This window comes from Monocercomonoides exilis (genome assembly GCF_001643675.1).
Source record: "Monocercomonoides exilis strain PA203 chromosome Unknown scaffold17-1647472, whole genome shotgun sequence".
Taxonomy (NCBI): Eukaryota; Preaxostyla; order Oxymonadida; family Polymastigidae; genus Monocercomonoides; species Monocercomonoides exilis.
Genome location: NW_027150562.1, coordinates 476599 through 495200, shown reverse-complemented (window position 1 = coordinate 495200; position 18602 = coordinate 476599). Strand labels below are relative to the sequence as shown.

Here is an 18602-nt window from a genome sequence, read left to right as displayed (position 1 = left end):
AAATTGACACCCCGAAAAAAAATATGATTTCAAAAATATTCACCCATATCATGTCCCAGAATGATTTTTTATAATTTAGAAAATTTTTTATTTCAACACAGAATGATTTCCTCACTCTGATATTTTGTTCAAAAAGGAAAAAACAATGATCAATACTTCAAACATAAATTGTCTAAAATTTTTAGAAAAGTTCCTTATGTTTAAAAAATCAATTAAAACAAAAATTTCATTCTTTGATCAAATTTCGGTTCTTAAACACGAAATTTCGCCATAAAAATAAAATCTTTACAATGTTATCATTTTCATTCAAGAAAAGTTTTGTGAATGGGAACATAAATTTGATCGAAATATGAAATTTTCTTTTTTTGAAAATTAAACAAAAGGAACTTTTCAAAAAAATTTAGACAATTATTAAAAATTCTGATGTCCTGGTAAAGTACCCATTTGCTACTCGTTTTATCAGATTGAAAATAACAAGGAAGAATTCCATTTTTTAGAAATAAGATGAAATATTATCTTAGAAAATAAATTCCCAGTCTTGTTTCTTGTTTCTCTAATGGTAATATCTTTCAAATAAATAGTTTGATTGAAAAATTTCTATTCAAATAGCAATAACGAATGGATATGTAATCTGTTTTTTTAATTTTTGCTTCTTTTTAATAGAAAATTCATACAAAAAAATTGATTGAACAAAGAGTTTCCTCCATAAAACCATCAGAAAAAAGTCAACATATACTTGTGGAATCATCCATAATAAGACCTCCATTACATGGATAATTCCAAAATGAGAAAAGAAACAGTTAAAATGTAATTTAAAATATAAAAGAAAAATATGAAACAAAAAAAAGAAATATGAAGAAAAAACAAACGAAAAATTCAACATAAAAAATATAAAACCAAACTATACACTAAGTTTATGTCATCAAAATCTGTTTGTTAATAAAATCAGCATTCCTTCAATACATTTGGTTTAGCAACTGCAAAATACACAAATTACAGATAAATTTTTTTTTCGCCATCTTAACTATCATCAAAGATAAATTGTAAATATATAAAAGCAAGAAAATACATATAAATATCACAGAAAATAAAAATCTTATGTTTGGTACAAAATAAAACAATCTTATCATTTCTCCAAAGTTTGTTTACATGTAAGATCTCAAAAACACATGCAACAGAAGTAATTTGCGCTTTCAAGAGAATAAATGAAGTTACAATGAATATCCGACCATGTCTTGGGTTATATCATCGCTTTCCATCTGAATCTTTTTTCTCTCCTCGTCCAGAAGAGGCTCTCTTGCCACAATTCTTTGAAAACGCGACTTTTTCCACTTCTTTTTATAGCATTCGCAACATAATTTTCCGCTAAATATAAATTCCACAACTGGTATCAACTTTCCCATGTAATTCAAATACACAAAAGTTCCTCCTAGTGCAGTTATCAGACCAACAGCCGATGTCTTAAACGACCTCGTCGTCACAGCAACTGTCTGCGACAGTTCTGCATATATATCCACTCCCACGCTCAGTGCAAAACTGATACCTTCTCTTTTCACTTGCGAGCCTGGTTTAATTGATATTTTGCTTGCTTCGTTACCCATCTGTACAATGTGCTTCCACTTGTTCTCCTCATATTTACTGACTATCAGCTCGGCAACAACCTGTGTTTGTTCTCCGCCTTTGAAAACATGCGCTGGATCTCCATCGAAGTGATTTTCTGCCTGAGAATTGTACGTTGAATCAATGAAAAAGTACCCTTCCTGCTTCCTTATTCCAGAATCCACCGAAATAAAAGCATCTATTCCATAGAATAATGCATCTTTCTCCTTTGAATAGAACGAAAGAAGTTTAGCTCGCCTTTCAGCTGCATCAATGCTGATATTCTCTGCTGAAAGTCGAATTGTACAGTCAGCTGTTGATATGAATAATTTGTTTGGAGACGGAGATTGATTGCACATTGGCTTTAGCATACTCTGTAGAACAGGATAAATATCTGAAAGTTTCATTTTGAAATATTTAAAAAAAACAGATAATATTTCAGGAAATACGAAAACAAGTTATTTTCAAAAGACTAATAGAACTTTTTTTGAAAAATAAGACAAACTCAGTGGGTCATATGAAGTTTTTCCAATTCCAAGAAGTGGAGAGCATTCTCCTTGTGCTTCAGTAAGTTTGTCTTTCACATCCTTTACGCATTCACCTGAATAATCTCTCAACCGAATTATGAACTCCATCTTTTTGTTGGTGTATTTATCCAGCGTAATGTTCTGCATTTTTGAATCAACATAAATTCGATTCTCGAGCGTGTTTATCAAAAAGAACAGCACAATCACAGCCGCAGCTGCACCAACCACAAAGCAAATACCAATTATCGAAACACAACCACCATAACTCGTTTTCTTAACAGTTTTTATTGCTTTATGTGTCTTTTCATCGAGGACATCCTTGTACGTATTTGAAAATTGATCTAATTTGTACAATTTGTCTCGTGTTGGTAGGCAAAAGCACACAACAGCCACAGTCAAGCCAAGTAACAGTGAAACCCCATAAAATAAAATTGTGAACATTGTTTCTTTGTTTGAATTCGGATCATACGACTTTGGCTGCTCCGTGCATTTAAATAACTTTCTCTGCAAAGTGTTGTTGTTTGCTGCTGATCCGACAATACATTGGCTATCTAAGTCGCATTCGATACAATCAACACTTCCAGGTTTTGATTGATATTCGCCTTCTTCACAAGGAATACATGAACTTAAAGATGTTCCAGAACCTTTTAAATATGTTCCAGCAGGACACTTTTCGCATTTCGTTTGATTGAAATGTGATGAATATGTTCCTCCGTTGCAAACAGTACATTGTTTTTCGCTTTCATTGAAGAACGATCCTGGCGAGCAGCCGGAAAGATCGCTTTTCAACTTTATTCTTGTAAATTTATTTGTCGCAATGGGCAATGGAGTCATTTCTTCACTCACTGCATAGCCACCGAGGCAATATAGCGAATCGATCATAAAAACACAACTTCCATGCACAAAAGGATATTCTGTTTCCTCTCTGCCTTCATCATATTTGTGTCTGATAATATTCACCTCTCCATATTCATCGAAGGTGTACATAGCTAAATACGATTTCTTCGCAATTCCGCATTCCTCTCCTCCAACAACAAACCCAACATCTCCATCTCCAATGACAACTCCGGAGCTGCCAATTGGGAAATCAGGGCCCATTAAACCAAACCATTCGTCATATGAATCTGTAGCCTTTAATGGATGCACTAAGCAATAACCCATGTAATTCTCTCCATCATCTCCTCCACAAACAAATAAATGTGGAACTGGCTGTTGATCATCTTCTCCTTCCTTTTTCTTCAGAGCTTTTGTCATGTTCTGCACATTTTTCAAATTTTGGTTATCACTTTTGCTTCTTCTTGTAAAATCCTTGCTGTGAATAATTTTTTTCACGAACACAGTTGACCTCTGAATTGGTCTTTCCAATCTTATAACTATGTGCCACTCTGATGTGGCAAAATTGAATGCCCATACATTGTACTGCAGACTTTTGTCAATATCACAACCTCCAACGATGTACAAAATTGATTCATATATTGCAGCGCCAGAACGGCACATTTTCGGTGGTTTTTCCTCTCCTTTCACTTTTATCTTTTGCCAAGACTGTGTCACTTCATTGTACTCAAAAAGATCATTGCTCATTGTTGCAAATCCTCCATTGCTATTGTAAGTTGCTCCGCCAAATACAAAGATTCTTCCATTCAATGCAGCAACTGCAGCTTCGCCAACTAAAGGCACTCCATCAAAACTAGGTCTTCCTTCAGTTATTTTCAACCATTTCTTTAACTCAGGAAAAAACATCCTTCCCGTTGTCACCATCATTTTTTGCTCAGGGTTGTAACCACCAATAACAAATATTTCTCCATTTAACTTTGCAAGATGATGCTTTAAAACTGGAAGTGAAACTTCATAAATAGGTTCTGATAGTTCAGATTCATAGTTGCTTGAGTTTTTGAGTGGAAAAGCGAAAGATGATGATTCACTGACTAAAAAGGAATTGATGTTTCCATTCAGATGTGATCCTGACCAATCTTCTTTATCCATAAACAATAGTCTATTTGTAGCCAAATATCCTTCTTTCCCACCAAAGGCATACAAATATCCATCTTCACTCATTGCACTTGTTGTTCCCATTTTACCGACATCATATAAATCAAAGAAAACATCATTCAGTGCTGCGTTTTTAACCTCCAAATCGAGTCCAGCTGCTGTGAGATTCAAAACAAATAATTTATTTATCGGGATTGTCCTTGTACCTTCCTTTCCCCCCACATAATTCCATAACACTCTGTTTCTGAAACATAACTTGCAAATCCAGACCGAAAAATTGCTCCAAGAATAAAATCATCGTAAACTATTTCAATTAATTGGCAATCATCAGGATTTGATATGTTTATTCTGTAAGCACATGGTTTTTTTTCAATATTACTTGTCAGACCTCCAAAAATAAACAAAGAATCTTTGAACACGCATGCTCCTCCGTCGCGTAGTGGAGGCGGATTTTTTGCGGGATTATTTTAGCGTAAGCAACTCCACAAAAATGTCCGTTTGTCCAGTTCCCATATATCATTTAAAAGTCCATGAGATCCTTGACCTCCAAATATGTAAACATGCGACTTTGTTTCTGCCTTGCAAGCAGCATATCGTTCGCATGGAATATTTCCTGATGGAGGAACAACTTTCCATGAAATTCGCTCAAAATCATATGAAATCAACTCGTTTGATAGCCCACGACTACTAAGACCTCCCCAAATATATATAATACCTTCAACACAAAATGATACGCACATGTACCGATCAGGAAGAACATCTAGATTTGTCGTCGGAGCAATATTCCACAAATTTCGATTCAAATCAAAAAAATATGCATCTTTCATGATATTTCCATCAAAATCCTTCCCACCTCCAATCAGCAATCCGTTTCTTTTGGCGTTGTTTATGTACTGGATAAACGATCCTTCACGGGGACAAGATGGAGAGCCAGTGTTTGGCACACTTTCAACTGCTTCTACTAAATCCTTATCATCGGAGTAAACGCTATAGATGCAATAAAAAATAAATAACAACAAAAATTTGACTTGTTTAAGAGTTGTAATTTCGCCAAAACTCATCTGAAAGCTTCAAATTTTCTAAAATTTTTCTTTTAATGGGAAGAATTAGTGAATTTGGTTTATGATTTTTGAATTTATGAAAAAACAAAGATTTGGTCCAAACTTCTTCTGCAATTATATCATAATCAGTATTCCTTTACAATGCAAAAATATCCAGAAAAATAAAAAAAATTCTTGAATAATCTTTCAAAATATAGTGTGGAACAAAATTCATAAAGCAAAAAATTTAGTCCCAAATACCACCATCTCATATTTGATGCGAACATACCAAGTGCAAATATTTCTGTATGCATTACAAATATTCTTTATGATTCGAGAAAATAGTATTTTAAAGATTGCTTTTGGATATTTTTTGTTACTGCATTTGTAGCTGTGAATTCCATTCGTGTTCAACTTAATGGAAATGTAAATGAACACTTCAGAATTGCTTTGACGAATGTGTTAGTGTAATTGTTATTTGATGGATTTCTTTTCATACATTGCTGATCTAATTTTTAATTTTGTTTGCAATAAAGTGATAAAAGCAGAATAGAGCAACAGAATTCTTGAGCTGATTCTTCAATCATGCTGAGCGGAAACCCATTAATCGCATTTTCAGGAAGCAATGCAGAAAGCAGAATTTTGGAGCGTTCACTTGAATGGAGTTTGGACATTTTTTTTATCAAGATTATTTGAAGAGAAAGAAAAGGCATCACTTCAAATTAGTTATTGCAAAATTTTCCATTTGCAAGACCTGAAAGGATAGCATAGACACGTCTAAATTTCACAATATCTGAAGATAATTGGAACAATTCAATGAAACGAATCAAATTTTTTTATGTGAGAGATCAAAAAACTGTGCAATCAAATGCGCACTCGAAATCGGCTGCTCATTTCCATTTGGCAAATGATAAATAAGCCCATGAATGTGCGAGGGAAGGAATCGAGGCAGAATACGGATTCAGATGAAAAAATATTCAACAAAAACACATTTATCTAACGAATGAAGTTATGAACAGCCTCCACCACAAATATCATTATCACCTTCACCACTTTTTAAATACCTTAGCAATTTTTTGCTTGACAAGAATAACTACAACTTTGTTTCAAATGAGCACAGAAACAATTGGTTGGCTTTGAATATTCGTTGCAACAGTCTTTGGAGCCGAATTCGTTGTTTTTGAGAGCATGAAAGCAGAACCCTCAAATATGATAATACTCGCATTCTGATTGAAGAAACCATGTATCTTCTTTGCCAAATTGCTTGGTCTGGATCAAAAGTGGAGTTTGATTTTGTACTCTTTGCAGTTTAAAAATTAAAATTTATTAGGAAAACCTGATTGCTGCTGATGATAAAATTAGCATTGGAGAGAGAAAGGGAAACAAACACAATGCAGAATTGGCAAGCAAAGTGGACAACGACTGAGCATTCATTCACTGTACAACTGTCGACTAGTATAGTATGGCCGATCTTCAGTTGCATGATGAGAATTTGAAAGTGGGGAGCTTGCGTATGAAGAGTACAAGTGCTGATGTGGAATTGAAAGAAGAGAGTTTTCCTGACAATTTCTACGTCCCCTTGTGGAAGATGCAATCTCTGCTGAAATGCAGACGAAACGGTCAGAGAAGGAGCAGAAAGATTCATTACGCACGTCAAAAATAAACCTTTCATACCAATAAACGCAAAGTTTGGCACAGAAAATGATCCAATCATTCCTTTTGCACTGCAAACTTGGTCAGTCGCTCGTGTCGCATCCATCTGAGCAATCAAATGGGCACATCCCTTAACGCAACTTGTTCAGCTGCAACAAACTCAATCATCATCTCCATCTGACTTCCTATCTATCTGCCCGTGATAAAATGCGAAGATACTCCATCACGTTCCAAACGTGCAGTTTCATTTTACTCTATCATCGCTTTCCATTCTTTTTCTCTCCCATTCACATTTTCCAGATTGACATCACATCGACTCCAACTTATCTCCTTCTCTTCTCCTTCCAACAACATGCTTTTCTTCTCTCATCAGTCCCTTCTTCTTCTGCTCAAACAACATTTCTCATTAAAAAAACGTAATATTTATAGTCCCATCCGGTATTTTCATCTTTTCCACAAATGTATTCTTCACAATTCTCTTCCTTTCTTCATGCGACTCCACCAGCGTCCAAACCACATTTGTCGTTTTAATAATAATTTCATCAGCTTCTTTTGCACCTTCGTTAACCAGCGTAACAAACGTTATATGGCGTTATACAGAAAACAACTGGCAAGGTTAAACATCCAAAATCTGGCCTTCTTCACTTCCTTCGTCTTCGTTTTCATCCTCTTTTTCTTCGTCTTCTCCTGCTTCTTCTATCACTTCTTCTTCAATACACCCTTACAACTCCAGTTCTGCCTCTTCTAACACAACAACCACAACAACCACAGTTGCTCTGCATGCATATCCACCACGCCCTTCATCGACAGCACAATCACTCACCAAATCACGCAGATTAGCTGGACAGTCAAATCAGCAGTATTCTTCTTCTTCTTCCTCCTCTTCCTCTTATCGTGCTCATCAGCAGCCATTCAACAGCCACGGAGAAGGGCTGCACGCAAACGCAAGATTAAGTTTGGTTCCGAGCAAAGTGACAATACAAGCAGATATTTCAAGAACTTCATCATCATCATCATCTTCCTCTTCTTCTTCGGTCGAAGGATCCAATCAATCCCTTGAGTATATTCCACCTCTTCCATTAGATTTCTCACTCATTCAAGGCGACCACGTGAATGATGATGCTGAGCAGGCACGAGTTGAGCACATATTGCAGAGGAAACAGGAGCTGGTGGAAGTTTACCGGTTTGACAGCTATGCAGAGAAAGTTGTGGGGAAGAAGAAAGAGAAGAGACGATGGGGCATGATGATGAATAACGAGAGAGGAAGGAACAGGGAGAAGGAGAAGGAGAAGGAAAAGGAGAAGGCGAATGGGGAAGGAAGAGGAGAAGGAAGAGGAGGAGGAGAAGAAGAAGAGGAAGAAGAAGTTCGAGAGGAACGGATGAAGCAGAAGAGGATGAATGAGCTGAGGGTGTATCGAATGATGGAGGAGGAAAAAGCGAAGGAGAGCGCGAAGTTCAAAGAAGAAGGAAATGGGGTGAAGAAAACAGGAGCAGAAGCAGAAAGAGAGAAGCGAGAACAAGAAATAAATGAACCACAAACAGTCATTTCAACTGCTTCTTCGGTTGTTTCTTCTTCCTACACAAATTCTTTCTCATCATCAACATCATCATCTTCATCTCATTTGAGGAGCACCACCCCCCACTCACAATCAGCAGGAGCGATTGAGCTCTCAGCCAACAGCTGCTCTTCCTTCTCATCGCATTCATCTGACAATCCCATCAACACAAACATCACATCCACCTCCTCTCTGCCTCCATCTTACCGCACTTCCCTGCCAAATTCATTGAATTCAACGCCTTCTGCGCCTGCTCGTGCGCTTCTGTCGTATTCTCCTTCGTCTCCACTCGATTCTCCTGCACAGACACCAACCACTGCAAGAAGAAGGCTCTCAGCTCAGAGGTTGCAGCATCGCCCTTCTTCTTCTGCTTCTTCTGCTTCATCCAATTCTTCTTCTTCGTTGGCTTCTTCTTCTTCTTCCTCTTCTTCAGATTCTCATCATCATCTCATCTCATCTCCACACCAGCTGATGATGATGAAACAGTCCATTGAAAATGACTCGTTCGAACAGCAGCACAAAAACAATGCCGAACAAAACGAGAATTCGAAGTTTGACCCGCCTCTCTCGCCTTCCACTGAACTCACCATCAAACATCATCTGCATTCACATTCTGGTTCTGGTTTTTCTGCTCCTGAATATAATTCTTCTTCTTCTTCTTCTTCTTCTTTTATTTCTTCTTCTTTTATTTCTTCTTCTTCTTATTCGAGCCAAATAATCTCCACAGCTTGTTCTTCACACACAAATTTCGCAGCAAATGACTGGGCGTGTCTCCTCTCTTCATTCAGCAGCCATCCCAAACGAGTCTATCAAAATATTAACATTTTGGGAAGAGCTTCTTCTTCCTTTACTTTTTCTTCTAATTCTTATTCAACTTCTATCCTCATTTTCATTTAATTCTTTATTGCTTGCTTATTCAACACATAATTTAAAAAGCAAATCAGGGAATCATCAGTGACATTCTCACTGTTCATTGACTTCCAATCCTTTTTATTCAACTAATTGCCAGGAGGAGAATACACAAATAATATAAAATATAAATAGTTAATTTCACAATACACAGTAATGGAGCAGATTCAAATTAAGAAGCGTCAATTCTTGACAAAAAAATTGATTTGATTGAGATAATAAATACTTCGTTTTTGCTTTAGAAGAGGTTCTTTCAAATGTTATTTGAAATCAACGAGGACACATGTTTCATTGATATTCTTCGTGCTTTCATTGCTAAAAGTGTCGATCTTAAAGAGCAGGATGATTCGAACAGAGGCTTACAAACATTGCACCTCGCATTACAATAGATGATCAATTCGAATCGAACCAAAATCAATTTTTCTAAAATCATATTTTTGTATTGTTTGCAGCACTTATGATGAGTGCAGAGAGAAGAGAAAATACATATTTGATAAAAGTTTTTTCAGTTACACACGTTTAATTTATCAAATTGCTTTCAAAATAGTTTGGAGAACTTAGAGGAGGTTGTGGGAATGAAGGAGGCTGTCATGGACGAGGAAGAGGAGCTTAGTGAAAAAGGAGAGAAAGGGAAAAAAAGTTGATCAATGCTGTTGTTCTATTTTATACCATTTAACTGAAAACTGAATGCTCAACATTCATCAAATACTTTCACAAATCTGCACTGCAGCTGAATCTTAAATCTTGTTCATTATTGTGGATGAGCTAAACCATTTGTCCGTTTGATGTTGACGCTCATTATTTGTCCACCTCAGAAGCACATAGTCTTGGTCACCTTTTCAAGAGTAATTTTTCATAAAAATCTTATCTTATCTCAAAAAGATAGATTTGGAACGATTCTTCAAAACAATTTTAGATGTTTCACATATATGTACAAATATATGTATCTAAACCTTGCTTTAACCAATGAAGCTTGAACTTTATCCTTTATCACTCCAAGTTTATTAATGTTTGTCAGAGCTTCTTCTGCTGAAACAAAGACCTTTATGATCAACATGAAGCAAGATGAAGAACATCCACACTCGATGTGACAACCAAAAAGTTAAATTGATTTTTCAGAATGTCAATCTTAGCCAATGATATCGGATTGAGTGATCTTTCTTCCGCCATAATCGTCATCATCAGTTGTTGTTCAAAAGAGAAAAGAACAGTTTCTCTAAATCTGCTCGGATGCACACTTTTATTGATGTTTTATTACACGTTGCAACAAACTCAGTTGTCAGAATGAAGCATTTTTAAGCTATTTTTTTCTCTGTAAGTTACATTTCAAAAGGGCAGAAATTCAATTCATTGAAGGAGAAATCGAAATGATTTTCAAAGAAAAAACGGATGAATTGCAATAAATAGAAATAGCAATTAAAACTGGAGTTTATCAAAAAGGTTGATAAAAGAATTACATTTTATATGTATTTCAAAAACAAAAGCTCCAACGGAAAAATTGAAGTAGAGATTAAGAAAAAACCAACTTTAATGAAATTCACAAAATTGTTGAATTTATCATGCTTTGAGAATATAAACGTGAACACTCAAATGCTAGCGACGTTACTTAACTTAATTCTTCATCCTGAATGAGCAAAAACAAAAACAAAAGCAACATAAATTTACAAAACAAGCGAAATGAAAAATGAAAATTATTTCATATTTAATATCATCTTTCAATTTTTAGTCATTTTTCAGTCATATCTTTTCATTTTGCAGTAGAAGTGGAAACAGTTGTTATCTTGTTACTGCCTTCTATTGTTTCCTCCAGTTCAATTGCATCAGACATTGTTAGCATAGCTGCTCCTGGAGGAAAGCGCTGGATTAACTCTCGCTTCAAGCATGTTAGGCTAGGTCGATCGTCTGGATGAGTTGATAGACAGACTCGTATTATTTCATAGAACATAGATTCATTCACTACAGAAATGCTAGGCCTTTCCTGATTCGCTATCTTTTGCCTGGCTATCTCCGCCTCAAATTCTCCAAATGGGATCTGCAGCGTCAGACACTCCCACAGCATCATCCCAATCGAGAATGCCACTGACTCCTTTGTTGCCCCCATTTTCCTGTTCATCAGCAACTCGGGCGCCTTCCACCGCAAACACTCATATCGGTTGTCTTCCTCATCCTCAAAGGCAGATGAGGGAAGAGAGTCACTTTCATCATCATCATCATCACTGGCAGATGTCACCACCGTTGATGAAGAGATCGATGATGAAGTGTCTGAGTCTGATGAGCAGTCGGAGTGGAGGGCAATCGCAATCACCATGTGCTCGGAAAACAGCACAATGTGGGGACTGAGATTTGCAAGAGAAGAGAGAGGATTCTCCATTTCATCGAAGGAGTGGAGGGCGAGGTTGGCCACCCAGAACAGGATCTGGGCAGCTGTCATCTCCCTTTCTTTCAACGAGCCAATCGCCATCTCCTTTTTCTCATTTCTCCCATGAAGCAGCATGAACAGCGAATCCCTCAAATCCACAATCAGCTTCTCATGAGGAGATGAACAGGCCATTGCATCCACCAAGTTCGACATGGATGAGGTTGTTGGGCACGCATCTTCCATGCGAACAAAAGTGGATTCTGTGTCTGAAGTATCTGTGGTTGAAGTGGATGAAATGGATGGCGACGGTGTTCGCTTTCTGGTCTCTTCCTCCTCTTCTTCTTTCTCATCAACCTTCTCCAGCATCCATTGAGGAATCTTGTCTGAATCTCTTCCAAGGATGTATTCTGTTGAGCCACTCTCACCCAACAAATGCTCTGATGACTCTGAATGTTCCATATTCGTCTCGTATATTCTCTTCTTCATCCTTTCTTCATTCTTCTTCTCTGCCTCCCTCTCTGCTCTCCTCCACTGCACCTCCGGCGACATCTCCATCGTCACCATCTCAAATGCCTTCGGATCCTTCTTCACTGTGTCTTCCACAATCACTTCAAGTTCCTCTGTCCTTCTCTTTTGCTTTCTCCATCTAACAACCAGAACAATTATGACCACAAGCAATATTACTACAATCGCAATGCATACAATTAATGCCCATGAGAATTTTCCTTCTTTCCCTCCTTCAACAATTCTGTCATCTCCTTTTCCTTCAGTTTCGCTTCTGTTCTTCAGGATAAACGAACCAGTCGATGAAGGTGAGTCAATCTTTCCAAACAAAACGCACACACTCACTTCCACCTCATCTCCTGCATCCTCTGTTGTTTCTTTTGGAATCATTCCAATCACTTCTGTTTCTGAAACAAAACTGTCTTCCTCAAATGGATATGTCTCAACCAATTCCACATCCCCTGTTTTGAATATCAACCTGAATGACAAGTCACAAGGAAGAAGAAGTAACCCCTTGAACTTCACAACAACATTGCTGCCATTCTCATTCACTGAAACATCTTCCAGTTTGGGAATGAAGAAAGGAGATGACCTTTCTCCTGCTATCCCTCTCAAATCACATCTATCATTCAAAATCCAAAGAGAAGAATTGTCTTTCACTCCATCTCCACCTTTCAAGCTGGAAATGGTCAGTGACGCAGAACCTGAACAAATGATGCTTCTTCTCACTGATGCATATTTTTCAATGACTGGATCGTTGTTGAAGAACTCTCCTTTCTCAATCCTCACGCTGCCAGCAGATACTGACAATCCACCTGATGAAGCATTCGAAACAATCACATCCTTCATCATCAATGAAGAATTCGTTGAGTGAACAAGTGATCCATTCCATTTGCATATTTCTCCGAAATCATTGTTTCTCTCGCTTCCCCCTTCTTTCGCAAGAATCCCTTCAACTTCACACATGTGCATCGAAACATTTGTCGCATCGCGCACTTCCATAACGCTTCCTTTACCAGACAAAGAAATGCAATTTGTGCAAGAGCAATTGGAAAGAGCTATTTGAGCAGAAGACGAAGAAGCTGAAAGAACAGAAGCTCCTTCTGAATTCCTCGAGCAGTTCTTGAATGAGGAGCTTCCAACTGAAACACTTCCCGAAGCTGAACTGCCAATCGAAATGACACAACCTTCAGACAATTTCACTCCATCTACAGATTCTCCATTGAAAGCAACATTTCCACAGTTGCCAATCTCAAATACATTTGCTGTTGATTCAATCTGTTCCAGTTTCATATTTGTAATATTTATCTCATCTCCATTTAACAGAAAAGAAGGCTTCTTGAATGAAAGCATTGTTATCGAACAGTTATCAACATGAAGAATTCCATTTTTGATTCTCAGTAAAGTTGAGTTGAGAACAACGGGTTGATTGTTGCTTGACAATCCAACAGAAGAAAAGTCAACAAATGAAAGAGAAAGCTGACCACTTGATTCATGAATGATTGAACTCCCCGAATATGAAAATAACTGACCAAAATTGAATTTCAATCTCTCAATCCTAACATTCTCTGAGGTTGTGATAACACTTCCCTCGTTGGTTATTGTTGAGTTCAGATGCACCAAAGCAGCTGACTGAGATTGTAACGAGTGGAAAATCGCATCCTTCGCTTCACATTCCCCGTTCATGATTGTTTCTTCTGAAACCAACAGCTGAGAATAAGATGATGGAATAATGTGTTGCACTCCCTGATTCAATGATTGACAAGGCATTTTGAACTCTCCACACTGCTTGCCATCTGCTGAGTTTTCAGAAACTGAAGAAACAAATATCGTCTCACTCTGGAATTTCACAACCCTCAACAAAAGATCTTCTTCTCCAACAAACGAGTCTGTTGTGCAACCCCATATCGCCAGCTCCTTCACAAACGGTGCTCTGAAATCCAGCAAGAATTGTTCATCAACTATTTGCTTTTCGATTGAGTGACATTTCACAAACACATCTCTCCCTCTCAATGCAGAGTTGTCTTTGAGTGTGATGTTGGAGAGCACAAACTGCAGGGGTTGCTCAGCAGCGGAGATTCCTTCCAGAAACAGCCAGCCGCCTCTTCCTGTGGTTGAGCAGAAGCATTCAGAAATCGTGCAAAATGAGCAATCAAAACTTCCTCCCTCATTCAACACACAAAACATCCCTCCTCCCTTTTCGCATTTCAACCCTCCACATCTCTTCATCGTTGTGTTCCGAATCACCATTTTCAATGGCTCATGATTTTTATTTCGAATGATCGAGATGTTTTCTGTTGTGTTCTGGATGACTTCTTCAAACAAACTCCACTCAATAAGAACAAGATGTTCTTCAACATTTTTTTCTCTTTCTGAACTCTTTGATATGCTCAATCCACTTGCTCCTTCCAGCTCAACATTCTTCATCGTCAGGTTTTTGAAGTTCAATGTTGTTGTTGATAGCACAGAAATAACATCCTTTGAAAAAGATAGTGATTGTATCGTTAAAAATTCCAATTGAACAGTTGCTCCATCTGCTTTGATCAGTCCAAAGTTGATCGTACCTTCTCCACTTTCTTCATTTTTTGTGAATGAACAGTCTTTCACAGTCAATAATCCATGACTTGAACCAACATGCATTAAATATTTGACTCCACTTGTGAATGAAGATGGAATCACAAAGCGAATCAGTTCGAAATTAGCAATTCCAGAAATCTTCATTGATGCTTCTTCTGCTCCTTCAAGAGATGAAAGGCACTCCAAAGAGCACATGTCTATATTGTTTGAGCTTATTGAAATACAATTGATATCAACACTTTTTTTTAGAACTCCTTTTCCAATGATGTTAATATTCATTTCATTTCCTTCAGGCAATCGATCCAAAGAATAATCAATTGACAGACAAGGATAATCTAAGAATCCACAGGCACCCATGTCTTTCCCATTTTTTCCAATAAATATCTCTAAGCCAATTGCCCGCCAGAAATTAACCAGCGGTATGACATTCGTTGTGTCGCTCCCATCAAAACCGCTCAAGGAATTCAAAGAAATATCAGCCAAATGATCAGATGCAAATGGAAGAGAGGTATTTGTGATGCTCTTCGTCAAGTTGAATGATTCAACAAACAGGTCATTTCCATATTTTGCAGTATTTGACTTGTCTGAATCAAAAACAGGTGATGAGATTACAAATAAAGAAAAGCCATCAATCAGTTTCAGTGCCATTCCTCCACCAAAGCCTAACTTCTCTTCTCCAGCTGGTGCCGTGCATCCTGTAAATGTGCATGAAATAATATTCATCTGAATATTCCCTTTCAGCTGAGCATCAATGGCCCCTCCTCTGCTTTCATCGGCTTGAACAGAACATCCATCAAAAACACATTCTTCAATATTTATTTCTGCATTTGAATTTTCATCAACGATGTTGTAGATGTTGATGCAGCCTCCACTTCCAACTATTCTTTCTATTTCTGTGAAATTGCTATTCGTCATATTCAACCACTGAGTGCTTATCAACTTGGTATTTGTTCCACTTCCAGACAATGAGATCAGTGGATTTCTTGTCAAATTAACAGATGCAGCTGAAAATTTGTCTATTATCAGGATCCCTGACTCAACGAGCAAGAACAGACTTGTCAATTCTGATGATGGATTTTGAAGAGAAAGCGTACATTGAGACAGAGTCATTGATGATGATGAAGAAGAAATGAAAGTGGAGTGAAGAGGAAGAGAAGATGGAAGAGAGAAGATGAGTTTTGATAATTCTGTTTCAACACTTGCCTTTATCAAAGCTGAATTGGATGTTGAACTTGCATCAGATACTGTCCAGCCACTTTTCTCATCGTATCCTTTGATTTCGTGTTTCTGAACAGCAAAAGCCAGTTCATCGCTCATCTGAATCATTCTATTCACAATAATTTTCTTTGGGCCTGTTTGACGTGTGAGAGAGTGCTTCAAAGTTGAACAGGGGAATTGGATAATTCCACAATGTGAGTGGTTCAATGCCTCAGTATTACTCACATATATTTCTTCTGGGGTGGGAAGGAGATAGATGCACAGAGGGATGGCAACACTAGAGTTTCCATTGTCATATCCTCTCACTTTATCGACAGAATCCAAAGAGACTGTCACGCATGCAATTTTTCGTGACTTTGCAGTCACTTCCAGATTGGGTGAAATGACAAAGATATCATTCCCCCATTTGGCTGTGTTTGAACCAAAGGAAGAAGAAATCAGGAAATTTGGATTTTCATTCATCAATCGAAGAAGAATTCCTCCCCCGAGTCCATATGATGCTGAGCAATAGCACTCATCAAAATTACCGCCTTTCACTTTTACTTCATTTCCATTCCCAACACACAGCATCATCGATCCCCCATCAGCCGATGTTCTACTTCCACATCCTGAAAATGAACAAGAATCCAGATTAATGTTTGCCTTGCTATTGTAACACGACATCAAAGCTGCTCCACTGGTTGTTCTTTCAATCTCATTAAAGGCACACTCTGAAAGTGTTAATGACACAGTATTGATTGGAGAAAGCGAAAACAATGAAGTTGTGGAAATAATTTTTGCCCAGTTCACATTTTTTATCAGAAACATCCCATTCTGGACATTTATCAGCTCCGTGGAAAATGCTATTTCTGAAGATTGCTCACTTCCCGCAGATATATTCAACCTGATTATTTGAATCTCTCCTGTTCCAGTAATCTCAAACAGCCTTGAGACTCGATTATTTGAATGGATTGGATCATGCACGAGAATAAGGTCTCTGACTGTCAATATTCCCGTTGAGACTGAAAAAAGAGGAAACCCAGATGCTTCAAATTCCGTATGGATTGTTGTGCTCAAATCACTTTGACCATATATTGAGCAAGTCTTTATTCCACAGTCAACGCTTTTGGTCTCTGAAATTGTTCCAGAAAGTACTCTGATTTCCTCCACAAATCCATATATCAGTTGAGTGAGACAATGGCTGATGGTATTGCATGGATGAGATTCGTTTATTCCGCACGCGCTTGTGTCTTTGGCATTTGATTGTGTTTCAGTTGATGACGCAAATCTGACTCTTCCTCCAACGTTATTAAGCCATTCACTTTTATCAATGATTGGATTATATGCTGTGACAACTCTGTTTTTTGTTTGACTGGTCGAATAGCAACTAGAGTCAATGTTATTTTCTGAAGAACCAAAAAGAAAAATATCATATCCTCCTGTTGTGCACGTATTGTTGTGAAAAAAACAATAGTCAAACAAAGTTCCCTTATTATTTTCATTGATTAGTTGGCTAACTGCTCCTCCTAACCTTGAATTACAATGACAAAAGAGACAATTCGAAACAACAACTTTATCAGTGCAACTCCAATGTTCAATAGCACCTCCAGTATCTCTAATTGCTTGGCACGAGACAAATAATGAATTAACAATGCATCTCTTTTGTCTTTGAGTTTTCGTTGGACGCAGATTAATTGCTCCTCCGTCGTTGCCTGAAGAACAATTTTGAAAAGAGCAATCATCGACCATTGATTGGACATACACAAACTCTGCCATAATTCCTCCTCCTCCAAAGTCCGATACGATTTGTGCTGAGCATTGAACAAATGTCGTATATTGCACAATGCATTCTGCAATTTTCAATGCATATATTCCACCACCTCTTGTTGAAGAAATGCATCTTGAAAAGAAACAATTTTCAACAGTCAGAATTGCATTTGCATTGTCGTGAATATAAAGTGCACCCCCTTGTGGGGATGTGCAGTCTTCCCATTCACACAACGAAAATGTTTGGCTATTTGTTAAATTTATTTGCCCTTTTTTCTCAAATGCATTCGTTTCTCTTTTCCCATTGTGTATTGTCACATTTTCGCAGACAAATTCCTGCGAAGAATATGATCCACTTGAAATTCCTCCTTCAAATGCATTCACACATGAATAAAGAAGACAATTCTCCATTGAACTTCGAATGCAAAATTGCTCCATTTGGTGATTATTGATTTTGTCATATTTCACAGACATGTTCTTGAAGGTGCAATTAGTGATCTGCTCACTTTTGCACTTTCCTGACAAAAGAAAATTGTCTGAAGAGGAAACAGCCAGATCTGTCATGAGTGAATTTCTCAAAACGACCGAATTTGAATCATCAGTTGAAAATACAAGACTAGAAGGGTTTAAATTCATTTGAGGGATCAAAGTCATGTTTGTGAAACAGATTGACCCACTTTGAAGATGAAATGGAGATGTTGATTTTTGGTGAGAAATGCAAGAGTCCGTCATAAATGTTGATTTGTCTGCTATAAGCATCAAAGGTGAAGACAAATGTTCAATTGCCAAATTCTTGAGTTCAACTGTAGAATTGAAGAAATCAAAAAATGCGTTAATCACTGAAGATGCTCCTGACTGCCTTCTTTTTACTCCAGACAATGTATTCTGCTCAAAGAAAAAATAGTTATTGATATCAGAGAAAAAT

General features: G+C 37.4%; 4 protein-coding genes across 4 annotated transcripts; 1 reads left to right on the top strand and 3 right to left on the bottom strand.

Annotated features, from left to right (window-relative positions):
• Positions 1-1211: 1211 nt before the first annotated feature.
• MONOS_610 (uncharacterized protein) lies at positions 1212-4199 on the bottom strand (the record flags this gene model as incomplete). Its single annotated transcript, XM_067876306.1, has 2 exons — positions 1212-1993; positions 2105-4199. 2 exons carry the CDS (start codon positions 4197-4199, stop codon positions 1212-1214), a joined length of 2877 nt encoding a protein of 958 aa, XP_067729159.1.
• Positions 4200-4582: 383 nt separating this feature from the next.
• Positions 4583-5176, bottom strand: MONOS_611 (uncharacterized protein; the record flags this gene model as incomplete). The annotated part of the gene is made up of 1 exon (XM_067876315.1): positions 4583-5176. The coding sequence occupies one exon, from the start codon at positions 5174-5176 to the stop codon at positions 4583-4585; it is 594 nt and encodes a 197-aa protein (XP_067729158.1).
• Positions 5177-7394: 2218 nt separating this feature from the next.
• Positions 7395-9917, top strand: MONOS_612 (uncharacterized protein; the record flags this gene model as incomplete). Its single annotated transcript, XM_067876326.1, has 3 exons — positions 7395-7423; positions 7542-8915; positions 9821-9917. The coding sequence occupies 3 exons, from the start codon at positions 7395-7397 to the stop codon at positions 9915-9917; spliced, it is 1500 nt and encodes a 499-aa protein (XP_067729157.1).
• A 1103-nt stretch (positions 9918-11020) lies between these two features.
• Positions 11021-18088, bottom strand: MONOS_613 (uncharacterized protein; the record flags this gene model as incomplete). Its single annotated transcript, XM_067876337.1, has 3 exons — positions 11021-12163; positions 12335-17282; positions 17442-18088. 3 exons carry the CDS (start codon positions 18086-18088, stop codon positions 11021-11023), a joined length of 6738 nt encoding a protein of 2245 aa, XP_067729156.1.
• Positions 18089-18602: the final 514 nt, after the last annotated feature.